This window comes from Saccopteryx leptura, chromosome 4 (genome assembly GCF_036850995.1).
Source record: "Saccopteryx leptura isolate mSacLep1 chromosome 4, mSacLep1_pri_phased_curated, whole genome shotgun sequence".
NCBI lineage: Eukaryota > Metazoa > Chordata > Mammalia > Chiroptera > Emballonuridae > Saccopteryx > Saccopteryx leptura.
This window is the reverse complement of record NC_089506.1, coordinates 174,114,526-174,139,307: the sequence shown is the minus strand read 5'-3', so window position 1 is coordinate 174,139,307 and position 24,782 is coordinate 174,114,526. Positions and strand designations below refer to the sequence as shown.

General features: G+C 42.0%; 1 protein-coding gene across 9 annotated transcripts in view; it reads left to right on the top strand.

Moving 5' to 3' along the window:
* Positions 1 to 24,782, top strand: part of SEMA6A (semaphorin 6A) — a 135,042-nt gene that overhangs the window by 57,898 nt on the left and 52,362 nt on the right. For all 9 annotated transcript variants that reach the window (XM_066382059.1, XM_066382056.1, XM_066382050.1 and 6 more), the window contains 5 exons: positions 11,374 to 11,511; positions 13,656 to 13,773; positions 18,316 to 18,376; positions 19,673 to 19,735; positions 20,697 to 20,798. In XM_066382059.1, coding sequence (XP_066238156.1) covers positions 11,412 to 11,511; positions 13,656 to 13,773; positions 18,316 to 18,376; positions 19,673 to 19,735; positions 20,697 to 20,798 — 444 coding nt within the window. In that variant the 5' untranslated portion in view covers positions 11,374 to 11,411. The remainder of the gene's footprint in view (positions 1 to 11,373; positions 11,512 to 13,655; positions 13,774 to 18,315; positions 18,377 to 19,672; positions 19,736 to 20,696; positions 20,799 to 24,782) is intronic.

Below are 24,782 nucleotides of genomic sequence, written 5' to 3'. Positions count from 1 at the left end.
AATCCTCTGTGGTTATAGATATTAGACTGATGATAAGCACCAGTCAGCAATACCATGCTTTGTTACAGAGCAGATCTTAAAATGTTCTTATGTCTCGATATACAATTAGAAGCTTGTAGTCGAATTTAAACGAGTCAGAGCTCATTGAAAGAGATAAGGGATACAATAAAAATAGCACACAGTGAACATGAGAGAACCCAACACAAAAAGTTTAGTTCAAGGAAATGTCTGTTCACATCCTGATCTTGAGACATGTTACCAGAAAAGCAGTAAGAGTTTGTAGGGTTCAGTCAAGGTTCCAATCATCTGTGATTGGTACTACTGTTATTTTAGGCTGTTACTCAGAGCTCAAAGAAGGAGACACTTGCAGGTTGTTTTTATTTCTCTCCGAGCCAAGTTTCAATGGACGTCTACTCTAAAACCGTAGAAAACACACAACCCTGCAGCCACCTAAGCCCGGGCAATCCCAGGTCAAGAGAGGAGCAGGAAGGTGAGAGTCATGGCTGGGAGATTCTATCTTCTATTAACTACACTGAATAAACAGAGAAGTTATCAGGGAGAGGCATCCTGTCAAAGGCCAGCGATTACTCTTTTTTCATTTAAATCAGTTTAGGATTTTGACAGTGGTTCATGGAAAACTCCAGTCATTAATATTTCTAGTCACTCTACAAATATCTTTCAAAGGGTTGGGGAAAAGTGCCTTCAATTTATTCGTGTTCCATTCGCCCTGTTTCATTTTTAATGAAATTACCAATGGACAGGAATCTAGAGAGGGGAATGTGATAGTAACTCATGTAGCACCTCGAATGAATGAATACCCATATTCTGACATTCTACTTCAGACCTCTGCCTCCCATCCCTTCTTCTTCTGCAGTATTCTTCGGAGGAAAAAAGTAATCAGACACAATCTTTATTTTGTTATAATTATTAAACCAAACTTTAGGTGTAGTGAAAAAATCCACCCATTACTTTGGATAAATAATATAAAATTCCTTAAGCAAAGAGTGAAATGGTCCAATTTGACTTTCAGAAAGTCCGGTTGGCATGGAGTTGTTCATTTTAGCATCCTGCTCTCTTGACCTGATCTTTCTACCCAAAATGCCTTGCTCTCCTGCCTGTCCCTCCTCTAAGCCCCGCTGTCCACGGTGACCCATCACACGGTCAGCGAAGGCTTCTCCAACCAGAGGCCTCCTCTGCTGCCATCCCACTCACAGAGCTCTGCACCCCGCCACCCCACCCCCCAGGCAGTCTTCTTCCCTACAGAATTTTAATTTCTCCTTGAAAAGTTATTATTGCCTGTTCATGTTCTATTTGAGGACAATGGGCAGGAACTGTCAGGCCCATTTTATAAAGAGTGAGGTCCTTTGGGGGGTCTAGGGCACAGGGGACTGTTTTTCCATCTCTGTCTGTATCAGCATCTAGCACAGAGCTGGCTCCCAGCAGAAAGCAGGGACTCAGTAAGATGGAAATCAGGCAATGGAAGTAATGAACATCAGGCAGCAAGCCAAGGAGAAACGAATGAGTCTTGGCTTCCTTTCTGAAAGCAGCATAATGTAGGTACAGAGCTCACTGGAGGAGCCGGGCGTCCTCAATTACTGCTTAGCTTGCCACTTTTGAACTGTGCCACGTTTTGCAAGTGACATGACTTTTCAGGGCCTCAGTTTCCATAATAGTAATATAATAAAGGGGGTATTTGTATCTGCCTCGGGAGCAGATGTTTGAGTCCAGCAAATTACAAAAATGAGAAGGGTGGAGGTGGCAAAAAGCTAGGGTGTGGCATCGGTTAATACGGCTGAGGTGTTACAGCTCTTTGAAATCAAGGTAGTTTGTCACAGTATTTTCAGGCCTGCTGAGAACCATAACTATAACCTCAGGGCCCTAAACAGTCATTAGACTGCATCTGAAACATCCAAGAAAAGTACATTAAATGCACTGGCTCAAGCGTGTATGGGCATGTGGGTGTGGTGTATGTTGGGGGTAGGGGGTGTTGGTAGAGAGAAAACTGTCATAAAGAATCACCTGGAACACAAGACTTGCCTTCTCCCCTCAAAAGATAACAGGTTTACAACCAACCTTAATTTCTCCAAAAATATTTTTTCTAAATATACTTTCTAAATTCACAATGGTTTTCCTGCTCTTGTGATAGTGGTTTAGATCTAAAATGGAACATCAATTATACACAGTCGATATTTATTATTATACTCCATTGAATGCCATCATCATTCTCCAAACCGTGTTGAAATTAGGTCTGTGGCATTTCCCTTTCCTCTGAAATGGGTTCTTTTATGTCTCTGCTAATGGCTGAGAGGAGGAGGAGAGAAAGACGAGATGCTGTATTAAAAGGCCAGAGCTATTTTTCTCATTTGCATGAACCTTACATCTTAATACAATACCACCAAACAGGTGGCCAGCATGGTCCCTGAAGACTGGGAATGCAGTAAAGGTTTCAACCAAAATCAATGGGCCCAAGTTGTTTCTAACTCCACTTGGGAAGTATTCTTCTCTGGCCTGTTATGCATCCTGTGGATAGCAGTGTCCTCTTAATGCTACAGTCCTGGGAACAGGGCTGTCTCGGGCAGTGAAGGACACCTGCTGTTTAAACACTCCTTCATTCTTGATATGTTCCTTTGGTGCAGGGATAATCAGCACTTCAGGTCTCTGAGACAAGTCGCCTGCATTCAGCAAGCTGGATTTTTTGCACAAACACCTGCTCTCCCTCCTCTCTCTGGGGAGAGGTTTCGTACTCTAACATGAGGAGTGTCCAAATAGGTTTACCATATCAGCTAGTGAAGCAGGCGGCCTTGTCCTTACCCTTCATAACAGACACTGTTCCCTATGATGTATTGACTTTAAAACAATACTATTAAGGAGCTGTAAGCGGACAAGTGGTTTCACTTAACACAGCGGTGTCATGAGATCATCAATTCCTCCTAAAATTGTGGTTGAGAAGTCTTTGCATCTTTCCTATCACCTTAAGCCTGCAATCACAAGGCCATAAAGCGGAATGAGCCTTGCATGCCTACATGTTTGCACGCCTCTGTGTACTCCTTTTATAGATTTTATTACTGAAGCCATTAGGGACATTCAGCCACTCTGTCCACGTAAGCATAGATGCATCAACCTGTATTCAACTATTATCTTAAGTGCAGTTTCCATTTATGCTAGCATCTCTCTCCCGCCTTCCCTCTGTTCCCCGTTCTCGGATGTAATGGAAAGGATGTAAACTTTGGCCTCCCAGAGACCTGGGTTTGCATCTGGGCCTTCCCTTTTTACAGATGTGCTGTGAGCACTGACTGGGTGCTGTCTGGACACGGGAAGCACTCTGAGCCTCAGTTCCATTGTGTGCACAACGGAGATGATAAGGCCTGTCACCGGGGGTTGCTGTGATGTTAAATAAAATAAAACATGCATATGTACCTTGCACACAGAAGGTGCACAGGAACCTCTGCTTCCACCCTGTCCATTCTCTAGTTCCCAAATCATTATTTTCCTTTGCATTCGTGTGAGTACTGTGATTCATATTTTAAAAATCATCACACACTATGATTATGCCATGCTGAGACACTCTCCTGCCTCTCCAGCTGCCCGCCTCCAGAGACAGAAAGCTTAGTGACCTCACCGAGGACGGGGGGCGGGGGTGATCAGGAGTGGGCTTCTTCTCCACTGAGGAAGTAAAACACTAATCTAGGTCTACCTGAGACTGTCTCAGGGAATTCTAAGAAAAGCTAGTAAAAGGCAATTTTTAGTATCTCAACTGACGAGTAAATATTTCTTGAGAGCCACATTATCTCACAATCCATCCTGAGATAACTTGACCCACTGCAAAGATGGAAACTGAGGCTCAGGGAGTTTTAGCATTTTGCCTACAGTCCCAGCTAGTCAGTGGAACAGAATTCAAACCCCATGTCTTCACCCTCTGCTCTTTTGCTCCCCTATATTTATTAGCAATAGCTGAATCTCATGGAAGAGCTTTTAAAGCAGTTTTGATTCAGATTTTTAAAGACAATCACACTGTAAAGGCAAAGAGGATGTCAAAAAGCTGGAGCAATAAAAATAAACTGTTGCGCTTTGTTGGTCAAGTAAGTTTGTAAATATGATATATATGTTTGCTCGCTTATAGTTTGCATTGGATGTGGGGGGACAGGCTGTAAGCAGGCAGGATCCTTATAACCTAAGGCTTAGTTTTAAGACTAAGCCTTTCCCACCCTTTTTGATGTGGGGTGGTGCGCTCTCATGAGGAATCCCATTATGCCTCAGATAAGTCACTTTGTATCAGACTCTTCCTTGTTTGTATATTGGATTAAAGGTTTTGATTTCTACACTATAAAGTGGGGCAGACTGGGAGCTTGCTCTCTCTCGGTTCCTGAGATTAGCATTAGAGAGGAGAGCAGAGAAAGGCCACATGGAGGAGAGGAGAAGCAGCCAAGATGGCGGGGTGCTGAAGGAGAATCCAGTTTGTGCAGAGTTTGTGCAGAGAGAAGGAGATGGGGAACAGAGGTGAATGAGACTGGTGAGGTAGAAAACTTTGATTCTAGGAAACTCGGATGATGATTCAGTGGCTTTGGGAGCCCTGAATGGAAAGGGAAGTGTTTTCCCACTGTGTGTATTTCTTGCTTGCCAGGTGCAAGCTAGGATTAAAGCTAATGGCACACCAGTTCTTGGCTCCATTGTTTCATTACCATCTGTCCGAATTCAATGAGAACCTGCATGGGCCAGGCGGCTGTGATGGTGGCCGTGGCTACTGGCTTTACACCCTTAGTGTAAAACCCAACTAAACTCTGAATATGGTTAAATGGTTACAACAGTGGTCTCTTTGACCACACTAGAACTACTTGTGGGAGTTGAACTTTGTCCTGACATTGAAATTAAGGCAGTGTCACATGCTGGGATTTCTTTGCTCTAGCCTGAGGAATTTTTCACTACTTCCCTGCTGTGCGTAGAGCAGTCAGCTGACAGCTACATGGAAGTGAGCCTGTTCCACCCCTCATGTTTGCCACACACAGAACCACAGACACACTCATTACCCCAGAGTTCCCAACCAAATGCAGTTTAGGGACAGCCAAGAAAGGATGCAAAAAAATAATCAGCCCTGTTTTCTTTGTAGAGAACTCGCCCAGTGCATAGAGCTTTTACTGCCCAATCTCTGCTATATCTTAGAGAGCACCTGAGGCCACAACTACCAGCTCCCAACTTCACTCTGCCTCAACTCCCAATCCTCTGCCCAGCCCCACCCTCCGGATGGTCCCTGGCCTTGGAAATGGGCTACAATAGGGTGTCCTGGCTTAAGGTCACTCCATGTACTGTCCTCCCTAATCACCATGGCATACCCACTTTTTTCTTCACTGGGACACAATAGCCTAGAATTGAACATTCTCAGAACCCAGAGGCGTTTCATAGGCACACATTACATTGATAAAGCCAAGTCCAAGTGCATTGATGAACTGTTTGCTACAGCTGGACATGCAGACAGTGTAGAGCAGCCCAAGTGGGTCTTTAAAACAAGCAATGTCCATTCATCCGTGTGTCCCACTAGGATGAATGAGTCCCACTAGGTTCACTTGCTAAAACGGACCCACAGCCACTTGCAAATGATGGTAAAGACAAGCAGACTACCTCCAGGAGCAATGGCGATGTGCTTTCCCTGAGTGGTGTGAAGGCTGCTGCCCGACCTTTCAGAGATCAGCCAGTAAGATTAGGGCAGTGGTCAGCCACATGCGGCTCTTTGGCCCCTTGAGTGTGGCTCTTCCACAAAATATCACGTGCAGGCGCTACCTCGATAAGGAATGTACCTACCTATACAGTTTAAATTTAAAAAATTTGGCACTCAAAACAAATTTCAATCGTTTTACTTTAGATATTTGGCTCTGTTGGCTAATGAGTTTGCTGACCACTGGGTTAGGGGATAAGAAAGGCTTCCTGAGACAATGGAAACTGTGGTGGGAATGTTTCCAACTGGGAGGGCGAGCCCCTCTGCCTTGGGCAGCCATTGCTCAGCTCCAAAGTTTTGGTCATGTGTAATGTTGGCCAGCAGAGGCAGACCTCGTCATTTTTTTTTAAGAAGCCAGACATCTGGAGTTGTGTGTTAAATCTCCTTTCTCCCCCGCCCTCCAAAAGTTAACAAGTAATTTAGTTCTTTTTAGTTCTTTGGTTCTCTATGAGCCAGCTTTAGCCAAGTCCTACCAGTTTTGTGACTTCAAGTAGGATTTTCCAGGGCAGGATTTGGGGAATACTTGGGCAGAAGGTTAAACTAGTGTTGGGGTCATTGTGAGTGGTACTCTGGCTGGGCTTCCCAGTCCTAGGAGCCCTTATGAAATTAACCTGATTAATCAAAAGCAAGATGTGGTCATTTTTTACCTCATTCTCTGACTTCATAATCATTTCCAGTTCTAGCCCATTCCCTTTGCTAGTACTTTCTTGACACAATGACCTGCTATATGACAAGTGTGTGTGTGTGTGGGGGGGGGTGGATTGGAAGCTCTAATTATTGAAGATACATATTTGATCATTTTAAAAACAATCAAAGTGTCTGTCAATAGAGGACTGGATAGAGAAGATGTGGTACATATATACAATGGAATAGTACTCAGCCATAAAAAATGAGGACATAGTGACATTTATGACAACATGGATGGACCTTGAGAACATTATACTGAGTGATATAAGTAAATGAGAAAAAGCTAAGAACTGTATGATTTGACACATAGGTGGGATATAAAACTGAGACTCATGGACATAGATAAAAGTGAAGTGGTTACCAAAGGTAGGAGAAGGGAAGGAGGGGGGAGGGGTTAGGGTATAAAGAGGGACAAATATAAGGTGATGGAAAATGACTTGACTTTGGGTGATGGGTATACAACATATCAACAGTTCAAATGCTATAGAAATGCTTACCTGAAACCTATGTACTCTTATTGATCAATGTCATCCTGTTAAACTTAATTTTCTAAATAAAATTTAGAAAAAAAACTTTTTTTTTTTTTTTTACAGAGGCAGAGATAGACAGGGACAGACAGACAGGAACGGAGAGAGATGAGAAGCATCAATCATCAGTTTCTCATTGCGTGTTGCGACTTCTTAGTTGTTCATTGATTGCTTTCTCACATGTGCCTTGACCGTGGGCCTTCAGCAGACCGAGTAACCCCCTGCTGGAGCCAGCGACCTTGAGTCCAAGCTGGTGAGCTCTTTGCTCAAGCCAGATGAGCCCGCACTCAAGCTGACGACCTCGGGGTCTTGAACCTGGGTCCTTCTGCATCCCAGTCCGACGCTCTATCCACTGCGCCACCACTTGGTCAGGCAAAAAAAAACTTTTTTAAAGAAGAAAAAAAACCGATTATAGCCTGACCAGTGGTAGCGCAGTGGATAGAGCATTGACTTGGGATGCTGAAATCCCAGGTTCAAAACCCAAGGTCACTGGCTTGAGCACAGGCTCATCTAGCTTGAGCACAAGCTTCCAGCTTACATGCGGTGTTGCTGGCTTGAACGTGGGGTCATAAACATGATCTCATGGTTGCTGGCTTGGCTGGATCCCCCCAGTTAAGGCATATATGAGAAGCAATCAATGAACTACAAGAACTACAAATTGATGTTTCTCATCTCTTTCTCTTCCTCTGTGTGTGTGTGTGTATCTCTCTCTAAAAGGAAAAACAACAAAACAATTATCAACACAAATGCAGTCATCTGATTTTCAAATAGATCTCTTTTTAGCCCCCTTTTTGGTCTTCATTCTGGAATACCTAAAGACTGGTTTCCTGGCCAGTGAACATTTGGCACAAACCATTTAGCTCATGGCAGCCAACAGTCACAACACCATTTATGTATCACAGTTCTATTATTCAGTTTGGTCTTAAATACTGTAGGAAAAATTGCAGTAAAAAGAATTTTTGTCTGAGCTAAGAGTGTGTAGAAAGTCAACACAATTCTTGCCTATCTGACTCAGAGTAAAACTAATAATTTTAGATGAACCCAAATAGATCTAATAAATTCAGCAACAGATGTCTATTAAAATTAAGAACTTTCTTCAAGTTTCCATGAATTTTGGAGATTGGGATAGAGTAGGGGTACAAATTTATTGTAATGGTATATTTTACCAAAGGCCATTTCTCCTCAGGCTAAGAATAGTGGAAGGTTGAGACAACTGGATGGAAAATTCAGCCATAAAAGGTTTACTTCGGAAGTAAATTACTTCCTTTTGTTTAGAATCCTCATATTGACAGTCTTCCAATTATCTAATTTTCTGGATAGCTGCTTCATATTTAGCCTCTGTGAGTATGGTCACAAAGAGGGAAACCAGCAAATGTCTGCAGATGCCTTAAAATATTTTTAGGTAGCACTTTTAAAGTTTCAGTGGTTACTTAAACATCTCTGTACTTGCAGCTGCCCAGCTAGCTGGAGATTTTGAAACTCAGTGGCAAGTTCTTACTTGTCTTTGTTCCCCTGGCCGATGCAAGTCTATATAGCTACGGCCTTAGTGGGGAGACTCAACCCCTTGTTCTGCAGGATGGAAATTGACATTATGATTGAACTGGGAATTTCTCCATAAAGCAATCACTTCAACAAGAAAATATATTGTCTATATATTTACAAGGATTAGAGCCCAGCACTGTGTAGGATGGGAATAATACATCAAAACCTCAGCTGAAGAAAACTATAAAATGTTGGTGTGGACTGGCCAAGATTAACTGGTGCTGCCAGCACACCCTCACCTCTATGATGCACACGTTAACAGCCGGATGGCATGATGATAGAAAGATACACAAAACAGCTATTTTTCCTGGCATAGAGCCCTACTTTAAACCTGGAAATATTTAAATACCCCATCTCAACCATGGTCCTGGCAATGTGTAGAGATGAAAAGGAGTCATTGAATTGTATAATAGATTTCTTCTGCATGCAGTACTCTTCCTTCTAGCCTTCGGGGGTGAGAATGTTGCATCTAAACCATTCCATCTTGAGATGGAAAAAGATAAAATTGAGAAATACAATAAAATATCAGGACTCTGTCTTATTAGCTTGTAGAACATTTACACAAAAACGAAGGCAATTTTGTGGAAGGATAGAGATTCATTTGTCATGTCAAGAAAAATTAATCTTTAAAAGTATCCATATATTCCCAAAGATTTCTAAAAGGATGAAAATCAGCCACTTGAGTCTCCATTACCCTTCCATTACATGCTACAAACTCTCTAAGGTAATACGCTTCAGCATAATATTATAATACTGCTCTTGAGCTCTTGGTAAATGTTGCTACTTCCTCTTCCCCATACACTTTCTCATCTAAAATGTAACAGCTGACTAGTGTCTGGTTTATATTTTACTTAACTCTTATTATTGATTTCACATCTTTAATGTTATACTGAACAGAAACCATAAGAAACAAATAAGGCTACCTCAGAGCTTCCTCACTTTGGGATCTGATTCTCCAGAATCCAAAGAACTGGCGAATGAATGAATGAATGAATGAACAAACGAATGAACTACTGCTTTTAACCTGTCTGTAAATACATGTTTATTTCTTTTGGTAATGGGTTACTCTTTTGAACAAGTAATGATGTAAAGTTTAATTTTGCCCTGGCCAGTTGGCTCAGTGGTAGAGTGTCGGCCTGGCGTGCGGAAGTCCCGGGTTCGATTCCCGGCCAGGGCACACAGGAGAAGCGCCCATCTGCTTCTCCACCCCTCCCCCTCTCCTTCCTCTCTGTCTCTCTCTTCCCCTCCCGCAGCCGAGGCTCCATTGGAGCAAAGATGGCCCGGGCGCTGGGGATGGCTCCTTGGCCTCTGCCTCAGGCGCTGGAGTGGCTCTGGTGACGGAGCGACGCCCGGATGGGCAGAGCATCGCCCCCTTGTGGGCGTGCCGGGTGGATCCCAGTCGGGCGCATGCGGGAGTCTGTCTGACTGCCTCCCCATTTCCAGCTTCAGAAAAATACAAAAAAAAAAAAGTTTAATTTTATCTACACATTGGAGCTGAAGATACAGAATTGCTTAGGCTAGTCTTCAGCCTCGCTCCCTCCTTGATTTTCAAAATAAAGCAAAATAATTCATGTGGACTTTTCAACTGAAAAAATGATTAAGAGCCAGCTGTTTCTGTAAAACTATAAGTTATAATGCAACACTCGGGACTTGTTAATGCTCTTTTTGGCATGAAAAAGAGAGACATAGGTATCTTATATTAAGTGATGTTCTAAAAAGCATAAATTAGTTTGTTACTAAGTTTAAGATTTGTGTGTAGAAAACTCAAGGACTGATGTACTAATGTAAAATAGCTTTGTTCAAAAAAAAGATCATCTTTGGCAGGCTACTTCTAAGGCTTGACTACTCTGGAGAGATGAAAAGATATCCTCATTTTACATTAATTTCCCTGATAGATCAGCACTTATTTGAAATATGTCTCAGAATTATGCAATATTTACTGTTTTAATAAGTTTTCTTTCACTGTATCCAGTTGCTCTACATGAAATGGTTTTTACTTCTAAGATTTAGGAGAATTTTCCTACACATAAAGAGCATCTTTAGGAAAATACAGATGTGTGGAACAGTATATCTGACACTTTTATTCACTGCTATTCATTGCAGGGTAGTATATGAAACTAAAATATACTGACATATGCTTTTTTTAGTAAGCAATACCATTTCAGGATGTGGCTTCAGATTCTCCCTATAGTATTAGTCAGAGTCTGAAAAGAGCAATTTACTTCTTTTTAATCATAGATTATTTATGTATGTCTAAAGTCACTGTAGAATTACTGTAGAGTTACATAAACCAGTGGTGAGGCAGATAATGGAAATAAGTGAATGTGACCAGTTATAGGTGTGTGTGGGGGGAGGGGGGAGTTGGGGATAGGGGTGGTCCTGAGAGGAACAGTCTTTTTAAGTCAATAAGAAAGATACTCTGATTTTTATAAAAAAGGTTAGACATCTAAATTTTCAATTTTGGAAACTACAGATTTTTGAAGGATCCTGGACTGGCCAAACAAAACATGTCTGAGGCAGGATGCTTTTAAAGCTTCTGAGAAGAAAAAAGTATTTCCCCTAAAAAATGTTTCTTCGGTTGTTTGCAGTTTGGGAAATGCAGTTCCATAGTTGTGAAATAGCCACCATAGTGGCCTGTTAGAGGTTCGGGACAAGGAACTAAGACGCATGTCACATTGGGAGAAGCTTTGCAGATGGGCTCAGGTGCCTGGGGAAGGAGGGTGCAGTGGGTAGTGGAGGGGCACAAGTTCCTTATGTGAAACACAACAGTGAATTCACAGTGGAAAAGATAAGAAGCAGAGACCTCTTTTCTTTTAAATTTATCTTCAAGGCCATTTCATTTTATAGAGTTGAATAAAGCTGACTTGCAAGAAAAAGGAAAAAAAAAAACCCTTCTTTGCTCTTTGGCAGGGTGAAGTAGAGAAATAAAGTCTCCCCGCTGAACTACTATGAGGTCAGAAGCCTTGCTGCTATATTTCACACTGCTACACTTTGCTGGGGCCGGTTTCCCAGAAGATTCTGAGCCAATCAGTATTTCGCATGGCAACTGTAAGTACCCGCAATCCCACTCTCTCCCTTTGTGGACACTGTGGCCTGCATCAACCAGTGAAACACAAAAATTAAAAGTTTAATAAAATAGGAGACTTGTTAGTCACTTTTAATTTGCGTAAGTGGCAAAGTTAATTCAAGTCTAGTCAAATGGATGGGATACCTGTTCTAGAACTCCATGAAATTTTGTGGGACTAACACGGGAGAGGAGTGGAAACGTTCCTCAATGCCTTCACGAAGGTCTCATTTTCTACATGTAGGCTGTCCTCATGCCTGAAAACCCGCTGTGGGAGAGTGTCACGGTCACTTGGGGATTACTAGTTTTGCATTTTCATATGTAATTAATACAGTGTTGTTACTGATAAGAACAGAAAATAAACTGCTTTGAAATATTTGACACAAAAATTAACTTTTTAGACTTAGAAGTGACATCATTGCTAAATTTAGGTAGAATGATTTTTATTTTCAGAGGGCCTAGTTTAACTGTTTAAATAGTTTTTCTTTGGTCTGTTTCATTGTCAAGGGTAGAAAACAACATGAATACGAATTTAGTTGACTCCTCAAATGAAGAAAGTTTTACTTGTGTGTTGGATGGAACAGCCAATCCAACTACTTTTTCTCCTTCCCTCCAAAAAACAAAATATTTTACCACAGTAAAGGTGAACGAGCATTTTTTCCAAATATCCATTTTCCCAGTAATTATCCCCAAACAAACACTGAATGAATCATACAAAGCTGTTGAACGCTAATATGGGATACTAACAAGACCCATTAATTTAATCCAGCTTTCCGCTGGATGGTCTGAGTTGAAAAAGATAATTTTGAATGAAAGTGAGGTGGTAAGACTGATATACATAAAACAATTAGAGAAGAAAAGTTAGAGCATGATTAAGGCCACATTATGTAGTTCCAGACCATCATTCCTGAATTGGCAGAGCCCCCTGATTCTAGGTGCTAAACCCTGATCAGTGTTTATCTCCACTTGAGACAGGTGTTCAGAAAAGACCCCCGCCCACATGTGCTACTGAAAAGCATACGTCAGTGAGCTCTCAATCCCTGACAGTAGAGAGACATGATATCGTTCTAGCTCCTTGATGAATGGACAAGTGAAATGTCAGAGAAGTGGCGGGAAAAGCACAAGATAATCCTATTCTAAGCTTAATTGTGACTAGAATATACTGTGGCTGGTGAATAAGATGCCCACTGTGAGTCAAGCTCAGGTACTACAAGAGTTTAAAGTGAGGGGTCTGAGCATAACCCCCTGGAAAACAAGTGCCTTTTAAATGTGACTCATCTTTCTCTCCTCCTCAGTCTCTTTGGAGCAATGCCCTTGCTCCAGAATTTGTAGGTTTAAAGGCAGAGAGATTTTTGAGATGCAGGTATTTCGAAAGCTCAGATCTCATTACAGATTGTCCGCTATCATCCAGAGAGAACTATAAGAAAGGAGAAATATGCTCCCTGACTCTCCAAGTCAGGGAAATTCCAGATCACCCGACTGGCTACACTCAACTTGACCCTGTCCTGTCAAAGCGCCCATTTCTGTGAGATTAGCCAATTGCTTAACTCAAGAGTGAACTTCCCACAGTTCCTAGAATGCCAACCAACCTCGCAGGGCTGCCTTCAATGGTAGATTATTCCAACCGGACGCCTGTGGAGACTGTATTTTTCTTCTGGCTCCTGGTCGAGGGCTCTCGCCTCCAGACCACATTGCCTTTGTGGTGATTGATGGGAAGGCTGCTTTGAAATAGTTTTGTCCCGAGACAAGATCTTTGGCAGACTGCCCCTCGGGCTTAGCACTCTAAAGAAGATGAAAAGAAAGCTGGAAAAAAGAGCACCTTCACGGAAAGGGTTCACTTGTGAGTTTAAGCCCCAGGAAGAGGGACAAGTCAGAAATTGTGACACTCAGAAACAGAAGTCCAGGCTTATTATCAGCTGGAAATGAAACTGTAACTTGATCATCCTTAAAGAGCAATTTTATGTCATAATTTTTTCTAAAATAACAGACTCGTGGAGGGTGGAAAATGGTGGCGTGGTCTGACTTAAATATGGTTTTGTTTTGTGGATGGCCCCCCTTCTCTCCCTGCCCTGGCAATTCTTGGCTTGATTTCCTTTTCCCTTTCTTGCCCCATCTCCTCTTTTCACAGATACAAAACAGTATCCGGTGTTTGTGGGCCACAAGCCAGGACGGAACACCACACAGAGGCACAGACTGGACATCCAGATGATTATGATCATGAATAGAACCCTCTACATTGCTGCTAGGTGAGTGACCTTCTCCTCAGCTCTGCCTTCCCAGCGTCCAAAGGTCCTAAAATATAAATGTACTCACTATGCAACAATTTAAAGATCATGACATTCGCACACAAGGCGTTAATTTAAAGTCTTCTTTAGTTTGTCAAGCAATCATTCTTTCAAGGTTTTCTGTGTGTTTAACATTATATAGACAGAAATAATTACCTATTTTGGAGTTTAGACTAAGCAATCCACTGTTTTTCTTGAATACACATGCATCAAATATTTACTAAAGCACCCAGCAGAGTGTCTTTCTCTGTATTATTGTATATAGTATGTGTAGGTGTGTGTATATTAAACCTGTTTGTATTTTTACAGTGAATATATAATATATATCATTACATTATCAGAATGGCAGTAGCACTCAAAGAGTCTTTGATTTGGATCTAGTAAGAAAATATCCACTGGAGAAATGTCATTTAAACACACCATGTCTTAAAGCTGAATGGCATGGTAAGAATACTGCCTAAACAGACATTACATGAATTTAGGCTTTTGTTTTAATTCTACTCTTAATTTACCTGGAACATGACTTCTCTGGAAATAGACTCCTTTGTCAGATGAGAGGTTGGAATAGAATATCTTAATGAAGTCTCCTGAGATTCAAACAATGAATGATCCCCACTTTTTTGGGGGGGGGTGTAGCTTATTCCAAACAATTCTAAATGAACAGTGACAAAGAGCATCATCTTATGGGATTCCACCATGGTCTTACTGAGTCTAGATTGATTAATCGTTTCACACTGTGAAAAAGAAGTAGAGATTGTGTTTGTGGTACTTATCTGGCTGTGAGCATACGTAAAGAACAGCAGTGGTCAATTCTTTTAAAGCATGTAGATTTTCTGAAATGACAAGCTGTGCAACTTAAAGCTAAAAGAAATCATTGGGATGGTGCAAGTATCCTGCGAATACCCTACATTTGGTTACAGGTAGCGATGCCAAAACACTTTTCAAAAGTTTTAGTGTACAAAAACTTGTATAGTACACACTAGTTGTATGTGCTATATAAATTGCAAATATAAGCTCTTTATAAATGTCAATTCATTCAATCCCAAAAATAAAAAAAAACCTATGAGGAGATAGTATTATCCCCCCATGTCTTATGGGAGAAAACCAAAGTACAAAAAGTTAAAAATGACTGGGTCACAATGACAGGATTTGAACCAGAATGGTCTTGCTTTAGAGTCTGGATCATTATTCCTTAGACTATGCAGCCCTCTAAGCAGCAGAGGTGGTAATGTTTGTCCTGGGAATAACCTATAACTATTGCCCAAGAACAGAGTCATTGTATGTATTCATTAAAAAGCATTTTAATGAGGTCTTCAGTAGCCACCTCTGTGGCAGAATATTAGCTCCTTCCTAAATATCATTTTTTGTTTTCCTAAATGTAGCAGGGCTGGAAAATTACATTTGTACCCAATTATGTAAAGGCTGTTCAAAACAAACGGTTAAACACTGAATCTGTGAGAAATAAATAGGCTGATGCAAGAATCTTCTATGAAGTGCTCACTTTGCAGTGGCATCTGTAGGGGAAAGCGTGGTGTGCCCGACCACCCTCATGCCCAATGAGCCAGCATGGATGCGGACTGCAGGTCCGGGCTGGAACCTGAGTCAGGAGCATTGCTACAGTAGTGACCATTATGCCAGCTTGTTAAAACCAAGTTTCAGCCTAACCCCTATGCCAAGAGAAGTAGAAAGAAGAAATGGAAGGAGGAAAAAAAAAAGAGAAACACATTCAATTTTTTAAAAACTATAAAACAGACTCGCCTTTTGTTAGAGGTACACTGTGTAATTCCCCAGAATGGACAAGCTGCTTTTCCCTCTGTGTGCAGCCACTTCTCTTCAATACACAGCCCCTGGACAGACTCCTGAAGGAGTTCCGTGGCTGCCACACTTAGGCTTCCTCCTCTCACTTTAATTTCACATTTCCCGTCATTGCTCCGAGAGATCCAGGTTCCTAGGCAGCAAGTAACACGATTAGAGTTAAATCCTTCCCCCCAGGCTCAAGCCATGGCAACACGGTTTTGTGGTGCTTCCCGGAGGGCGGAAGAGGAAGTCCTAGGATTAAGTCAGTGTTCCCAGGATGCACTTACCGGTGGTTGGGTAGTTGGGAATAACCCCTGACCCTGGTCTGTCTCTGTTTGCTGGGCAATGTGATCTTTTGGATATTGAAAAAAGATTGTCGTTGTCCAAAATGAGATTTCATTTAGAGATTGTCATTTTTAGGCTCCCCTGTTCTTTTAGACAATTGGTGTCAGCAATCCGAAGTCCCATCCAGAACCCCGGGACTGAGTGAGGCTTGATGGCAAGAGCCCCTTTCAGTTCTGCTTTATTATTATCCATTTTGTAAATTCTTTTTCCCCCCTTTAATCTCTAAACTGCTAATTAACATAAACAGACCATGCCAGAAAGGGGCAATCCAGGAGCTTTCTGAGGAATTGCCAATGCATAGTAATCAGCTGTTAATTTACAATTCATATATTCAGCTCCTACTTAAAGGTTTGAGGGGAGGCAGGGCAAGGAAAACCTGGAGTCATCTCACACCTGATACCAAAGTCTTAGGCAATTCCATTCCAATAATGAGCCTGACCCACCGCACTACCAATGAAGTCAAACGAGGAATGCAGTAAATTAAACAACGTAATAAAGAAATACAATAAAACTGCCTTGAAATGAAAGGGCAGGGCAATTCTGGCACCCTGCTAAAGTCTGAAGAACTTCCCAATTCAGCAGTTTACAAAACAGGCTCCCCATTCTCCCCCTCACCACACTTGCTTACACACACACACAATCTCTCTCTCTCTCTCTCTCTCTCTCTCTCTCTTACACACACACTTACACACACGTACACACAGGTCCACAATGGGCAAGGAAATTTTCTAAGCCAACTGCCTTGCCCTCTCCTTTTATTTCCACATGAGAGAGCTTGTTTTTATTTTTATTTATATCTACTATACCTTTCCTAAAAGTGGAAGCAAAGAGATTTCAAAAAAAATTGTGGGGTAGGGATTGAAGTAAATCCTGATAGATATCTCTTTTCTTTCCCTTTTCTTCCCCCTCCCCCTCACTTTTTCTTTAAGTAATGAGGGCCTTGAAAGTCTGCATGGGAGCCTGAAGGTCTTGGTTTAAAGCTGTGGGTAATTTTCCAGCCCCAGGACTTCCTGCATTTTAGAAAAAGTCAATGTTATTTCAAAGGAAAATGAGCTGTTTTGCTTTCCCTCACTAGTCCCTCATCTCCCCAGTTGAGTGTAGTTCTTTTCTTTTCTTTTCTTTCTTCTGAATTCCAGACAAAAACGCCCTTGTACTCAGCTCAAACAGAAGGGGATTTTTAAATATAGCCCCACACCTGAGCTGCTGATTCTATTTCTCCCCTTCCAAGGAGAGATTGGCAGCAAGTCTCAAAGACAGCCAAATTCTCGGCAAAACAGGAAGGTGAACAGAAGCAAGAAATGTAAACTTTAGCTCACGTACATTTTAGACCTTAATTGACCATCATTGTATGAAGAACAGGGTGGCTTCTGGAAATAATTTTACCTTTATCATTGTCCATCTTGTCAATCACATCACCAAAGCCAAGGCGGAGAGACGGAGATGAAGATTAGCTTTTTGTTAACCCCCCTGGTGAACAGATGTGGCACACTGAATAGCATGTGCCTGGCACACGGATTTGAAGATACTGAAATGTGAACCCATCTGTGTTCCAGTTTAGGGGCCAATTTAACTTTCATAGTCTTCTCTCCTGAACTATATTGTTATACAGATATTATATATATATATACAGTAGTACCTTGAGATACGAACAGACCAACATACGAATTTTTTTTAAGATAAGAGCTGTGACTCACGAATTTTTTTTTAAGATAAGAGCTGTGACTCGGTCCGTATTTTTGTTTGAGATCCGAGCAAAATTTCAAAATACAAGTCATGATTTGGGAAGCTGCCACTAGTTGGCGCGTTGGTGCATGGGTCCAGTATCAGCAGTTTGAGATACGAGTTGACTGACCTACGAGCTCGGTTACAGAATGAATTGAATCCGTATCTCAAGGTATCACTGTAGTTCTGATATGAGAGAGAATACAGGAAAGTTTTCATAATAGTTGTCCCATACAGCAAGATGCCACCAGATTGCCTGACCTGTGGTGACACAGTGGATAAAGTGTCAACTTGGAATGCTGAGGTCACGGGTTTAAAACCCTGGACTTGCCCAGTCAAGGCACATATGGGAGTTGATGCTTCCTGTTCTTTCCCCCTCACCCCCTCCTCTCTCCTCTCTAAAATGAATAAATTGTAAAAATTTAATTAAAAATGCCACCAGATCAAAAGGTGCCAAATGTGATCCAAAGGCACCTCATGCAGACTGAACTCTTCCCTTTTACTTGCATGTGGATGTCTTGTTTTTAATAGCCTGGATATGGATTTATTTATCCTGAATTGGATACATACTCATTCAGGAGAAAATGAACTGTCTTGATTCTTATGTTTGACATTGTATTAATTTTTCTTTGTTTCTAGGGACCATATTTATACTGTTGATATAGACACATCACACAGAGAAGAAATTTATTGTAGCAAAGTAAGTAGTTTTAAAACCATCTTTCTGAAATGAAGGACCTTAGGGTAGTTCTTGAAAAGAATTTTTATTTTATTTTATTTTTATTTTTTAAGAGAGAGGAGGGGAGCTAGAGAGACGGACTCGCACCTGTACCCCAACTGGGATCCACCCAGCAACCCCATCTGGGGCTGATGCTCAAATTAATGGAGCTATCCTCAGTGCCCAGGGCCTAAACTTGAACCAGCTGAGCCACTGGCTGCGGGAAGGGAAGAGGGCAAAAAGAGGGTGAGGGAGAGGAAGGGAAGCAGATGGTCGCTTTTCTTAAGTGCCCTGAATAGGAACTGAACCCGAGATGTCCATACACCAGACTAATGCTCTATCCACTGAGCCAACTGGCCAGGGCCAGAGAATTTGTATTTTAAATGCATTGATTGAGATGACATGGCCAATAATATTATAATTTAGAACATTTTGTGAAATCTTATTTTGGGGGTAAGTTAATACATGTTCAGAAACAGTTATACATGTCATATTTTATTCATCGAATATGTGAACACTTAAACTTTGGAGTCTTAGGTAATTCCTACATTCCTGCAATAAAATATTGCCATGTTTATTCAGGAAAATATCAGTTTTCATATGTAAAATTTTGTCCCACAAATGTTTAAATGTTATGTTTCCATGTCTTGCAGTATTAAGTTTGATTTGACTGTTGTGGCTCAGGAATTTGATCGTTATCATTTCAGACAGACCTAAAATATATTGTGGGCTCCCCTGATATCTCCACACGGAGGTATTTTACATAGTAAATAAAATCTGCCGTACAAGTAGACAATCCCTTTAGTCCATGAATTTACATGGAGTATAACCTGAATTAAATCTTTGTCCACCTAAAGTGAATGTCTTCTTTATTTTTAGGAAAATTACTTCCACATTTTAAGGGCAAAGCCTGCTTTATGAAAATTGATTTATCCACTGAAAGGAAAGGGCAGCAACAGCATGTATTTTATTGAAATGAGCACAGTTTAGCAAGTTAATTTGGGTGAAATTTCCACAGTTGTTTATTCTTCCTTTTTCTTCATCTTTATCTCAAAGAGAAGATGATGTTGTAGCTTAACATTCATTAAGTGAGTTCAAAATTAAATGAACATTTCCATCTTTAATCTTTTGTTATGGTGAATTAATCATGGAGAAAGGGTGTGGAAAGCTTTCAATAAATATATGTTCAGCCTCTAGTCTCCCCAAGGGAACTCTTACTTCAAAAATCAAATGCAACAATCTCTGAGCTCTAATTGATTTCTTTCTTGATCCCTGCAGAAACTGACATGGAAATCTAGACAGGCTGATGTAGACACATGCAGAATGAAGGGAAAACATAAGGTAGGCAATTTTCATTTCTCCTGCAACTGCCACTTTGGGTTAAGGTTTTGACTGTTATCTCCAGCCATAGACCGTGATGTGGAGTGGATCAGGCTAGTCCCTTTCCCCCCAGTAACTGCTTTTTCCATCAACTCACTGAAGGCTTTAATTTGCAGAAATAGTTTGCTTTTAATGTGATGAAACACCACGACAGCTGCTAGGGCTGCCTCGTGAACTACTTAGGGGCACTAGGGAATACGGACACAAAGCTGGCTGCCCTGACTCCTCTAAGTGCACTCTCTAGCAGCCCACCTCACAGTGCAAAGCCCCCGGGGACCCTGCAGAAGAGCTCAGAAAAGGCTGCTGCAGACAGACACGGGTTTGTGCCTTTGGTCGCAGAACAACATAAAAAACACACTTCAGCCCGTAGCCCTGTACATCAAGAAACCCCATGGCCTCTGGCATTAGAATTCATATGGCGGGAGGCTTGCTTTCCTTTTATGACATAAACACAGACTTTGTGCCCCGTTGTTACTTACTGTTCTAAAGATGACTGTTGTTGTCATTGCCATCTTTCGGTACACTTCCGAAGGAGCTCAAACCTTTAACAGAGGAGCTCCTCGGCCACCATCCTTTTAACCTGTCGGCAGACCATGGTACACAGTGGAGAATGGGTTTCTAACCTGTCGGCAGACCATGGTACACAGTGGAGAATGGGTTTCTAACCTGTCGGCAGACCATGGTACACAGTGGAGAATGGGTTTCTAACCTGTCGGCAGACCATGGTACACAGTGGAGAATGGGTTTCTAACCTGTCGGCAGACCATGGTACACAGTGGAGAATGGGTTTCTAACCTGTCGGCAGACCATGGTACACAGTGGAGAATGGGTTTCTAACCTGTCGGCAGACCATGGTACACAGTGGAGAATGGGTTTCTGTGCTGAATGGACTGGATACAAAAGCGTTTGAATTATTTTTCAGGACGAGTGTCACAACTTTATTAAAGTTATTCTAAAGAAAAACGATGATACTTTGTTTGTCTGTGGAACTAATGCCTTCAACCCTTCCTGCAGAAACTATAAGGTAAGTGTGACTTTGTTGGAACCAGTTGTCCTGGAGGGATTTCATAATTCACTGTGATTGTACCTGCAGCAACCCAAGAGGGGTAATTCAACACCACCTGGGTACTCTGACTTGTTTAACTTAATGTACTGCTCCACATGGGGAATCCTGAGCAAGCCTCTAAGCTTCCTGTTGGTTCAGGATTGATTGACACGTCTTTACAGAGCCTAGCCAGCAAAGTCAGTTTCTGTAAGACCCTATTCTTTATTGGTCAGAACACCAACGTGCCATGTGGATGTCCTCTCTCTTCCTTCTTCTTTCTCCCTCCCACCTCTTTGAGCACAGAAACACACTTACACGTATGTATTGTGATTCCTGTTTTCAAAGGTATCTCAAAAGCAGGCCACTGAAATGGGGGCTTTCCTCCAGGTAAGATTTTCAAGAACATAGACATGCACACTGCTCACCAAAATGAGGGGATCGGGGGAACATGCAGCCAGTCCAGTGCTTTCAGCCTTTTGTAGAGTGCATTTCCACCAATGAAATAAAAGTTGGTTTTGCATCTCATTTGCATAATCAAACAACTTTCTTTGAGGTGTCATTTGCTTTTCTGATGTTCTTGTTTAATAAAAAAAATCAAATGCTTCTTTTTTTTATCACTTCATATTTTGAAATATCCTCTAATTTTGATGAGCAGTATAATTCCTTTTGGCACTGCATTTACTTAACCACGGCCTTACCTCACTTGGCCTCCATGCAAGGGGAACGGACGAACTCTGAAAGGGTTAATAAATCTGGTCAGTTCTGACGCAGCTGAGCAGAGGCACTGCTGAAGCGGCGGGAGCTGGCCGCTGCAGTGATCTGTGGTCTTGGCCCCTCAGTTGCTAGCTCTCCCTGTCCCTTCTGTCCGCCACAGTCTTTCATCCAGCAAACGTACCGAGTTTCTCCCAAGGCCAGGCACTGAAGTCATAAAGACGGATAGGTCTCCATCCTTAGGGAAGCCAGACAGGAAGAAGAAACCACAATCCAAAGGGTTGCTGCCATGGCAACACAGTGTACAGCATTACAGAAGTCCACAGAGAAGTACTTAGCCTGAGAGGAGAAGTCAGGGATAGTTCCAGAAAGAGGCGGATGACCCCTCTCTTCAAACATCCCCCCCTGATGTTCTCACATAGTACACAAATACTTTCAGCCTAGAAGAAACCCATCAGCTCTGTGAGTACAAGGACCCACACCTTTGATTGCCCAGAACCTGGCAGGGCACCTCCAGAACAGGTGCTCAGTTCATTTCTGTGAGATAGTGAATGAGATCACGCCTAACCTTCTTCTTAAAGAAGAAGTAGAAGTTAGCCAAATGCAGGGAGAAGGGCAGTCCAGGCAGTGGGGACAGCATGAGCAAAGGCATGGAGTAAAAGCAGTCTATTGAGCTTGAAAACCCTTCATTTGGCTCTGGAGTGCTGAACTGTGAAGTGACAAGTGATAACAGAAAAGAGGCTGGAGAGGTAGGTGGCCCCACAGGTGAAAAGAGGGGGAAAGACTCAGGAAATACTTAAGTGACAAAAATACCAGTGGGTTTCAAGAATCAATAAGAAGCACGAGAGGGAGAAGTTAAGAATGACCACTAGGCTCTCTCTAGGGTGAGAGCACAGAAGGGCTGCCAGGAGTGCAGACAGGTTGAGCTGGGCAGTAAGAAAATGGGGTCCGGTCTTGTGCATCATGAGTATGCAGAGCGCTGCGGGTGGCCATGCCTCTGACACGTGAACAGCGATATCTAACAAGGAGAGTGATGGCTAAGCCTTGATTTAGGGGGAGACATGGGGAGAACTTTTGGGTTTTACCAGCAGAAAGTGAAACCCTGTGGTGTGAAGAATGAGAAAAGATAACAGAACCAGGGGGTCACCAGCCTTCTCTCTGACTGCTTTTTTTTTTTTTTTTTTTTTTTTTTTTTTAATAAATTTTTATTAATGGTAATGGGATGACATTAATAAATCAGGGTACATATATTCAAAGAAAACATGTCTAGGTTATTTTGTCATTAAATTATGTTGCATACCCCTCGCCCAAAGTCAGATTGTCCTTCGCCCCCCTCTATCTAGTTCTCTGTGCCCCTCCCCCTCCCCCTAACTCTCCCCCTGTCCTCCCTCCCCCCACCCCTGGTAACCACCACACTCTTGTCCATGTCTCTTAGTCTCATTTTTATGTTCCACCAATGTATGGAATCATGTAGTTCTTGTTTTTTTCTGATTTACTTATTTCACTCCTTATAATGTTATCAAGATCCCACCATTTTGCTGTAAATGATCTGATGTCATCGTTTCTTATGGCTGAGTAGTATTCCATAGTGTATATGTGCCACATCTTCTTTATCCAGTCTTCTATTGAAGGGCTTTTTGGTTGTTTCCATGTCTTGGCCACTGTGAACAGTGCTGCAATGAACATGGGGCTACATGTGTCTTCACGTATCAATGTTTCTGAGGTTTTGGGGTATATACCCAGTAGAGGGATTGCTGGGTCGTATGGTAGTTCTATTTGCAGTTTTTTGAGGAACCACCATACTTTCCTCCATAATGGTTGTACTACTTTACAGTCCCACCAACAGTGAATGAGGGTTCCTTTTTCTCCACAGCCTCTCCAACATTTGCTATTACCCGTCTTGTTGATCATAGCTAATCTAACAGGGGTGAGGTGGTATCTCATTGTAGTTTTGATTTGCATTTCCCTAATAACTAATGAAGCTGAGCATTTTTTCATATATCTGTTGGCCATTTGTATCTCTTCCTGGGAGAAGTGTCTATTCATGTCTTCTTCCCATTTTTTTATTGGATTGTTTGTTTGTTTGTTGTTGAGTTTTATGAGTTCTTTGTAAATTTTGGAATTTAGGCCCTTATCTGAGCTGTTGTTTGAAAATATCATTTCCCATTTAGTTGGCTGTCTGTTTATTTTTATATCAGTTTCTCTTGCTGAGCAAAAACTTTTTATTCTGATGTAGTCCCATTCATTTATCTTTGCCTTCACTTCTCTTGCCATTGGAGTCTCTGACTGCTTTAAGAGACCCTGTGCCTTAGCAGAGACAGACATCAAAGGGAGGGTCTGTTTCACCCTAATGCTCATTTTCAATCTTGGGCTTGGACATGGGCGGCACCTGAGCCAGCGATAGGGTGACGTAAGGAACTTGCAAAATGTAAGGGCACCAAAAAAATTCAGTTATCAAGACAAATGCTATTATTTTTAATGCTCTATTTTTAAAAACCTAAATCAATGCAAAAAAATACTGTCATAAAATATCAAAATTTTAAATCATGACAGGATCCAAGCAGTTTCTAATAAAGGCAGCCAGGCCAGTCAACATTTACTCCAGCCAGTAACAGCACACAGCTGAAGGTTCGACTTTAATTCCACCACTTAATATTCCACTGCTGCCTTTCATTGTTTAGGATTCATTAAGATGAATGCTTCTAACAAATCCCAATAAATTCCCTAGCTGGAAAGCTATCTTTTATGACAAATGACAGGTTTTGTTGGCACTGTGATACACAGGCCACGAGTGATCTCACTCATTCTTCCCGCTCATGCTCCATTCCCCACGATGCCTCACCCGTGGCGGTCCCGTCACCTCTCACTTGTTCCGGCCTCGCCTGCTGAGACACGATCCAGGAGCACGAGCCTCTCAGAAACCAGATAAGATGCCCTCCCTGCGCGGTCCCCATCTGTATGCCTAGCACGGTGAATGGTCGTGAGACCCTTGGGCATTGCTCAGAAAAGTAGACTCAAGGCACAGCCGAACTTTGCTGTCGTTTCGGGACATGTTGTATCTGGCTTCAGAGAGAATGGACAGCCTGTCTCGGAAGCACTTTTTATCAAGAGGTCAAGACCAAAGATTCAAAGCAAGAACAGTGAACATTCTTCCACCAAAACCCCCAAGCCCCACAGTGTAGAAGCATCAAGTTCATTAGACTAACTTGAAACAGGAGGGTGAGTGATTTTTTGGTCTCTGACTCTGCTCCA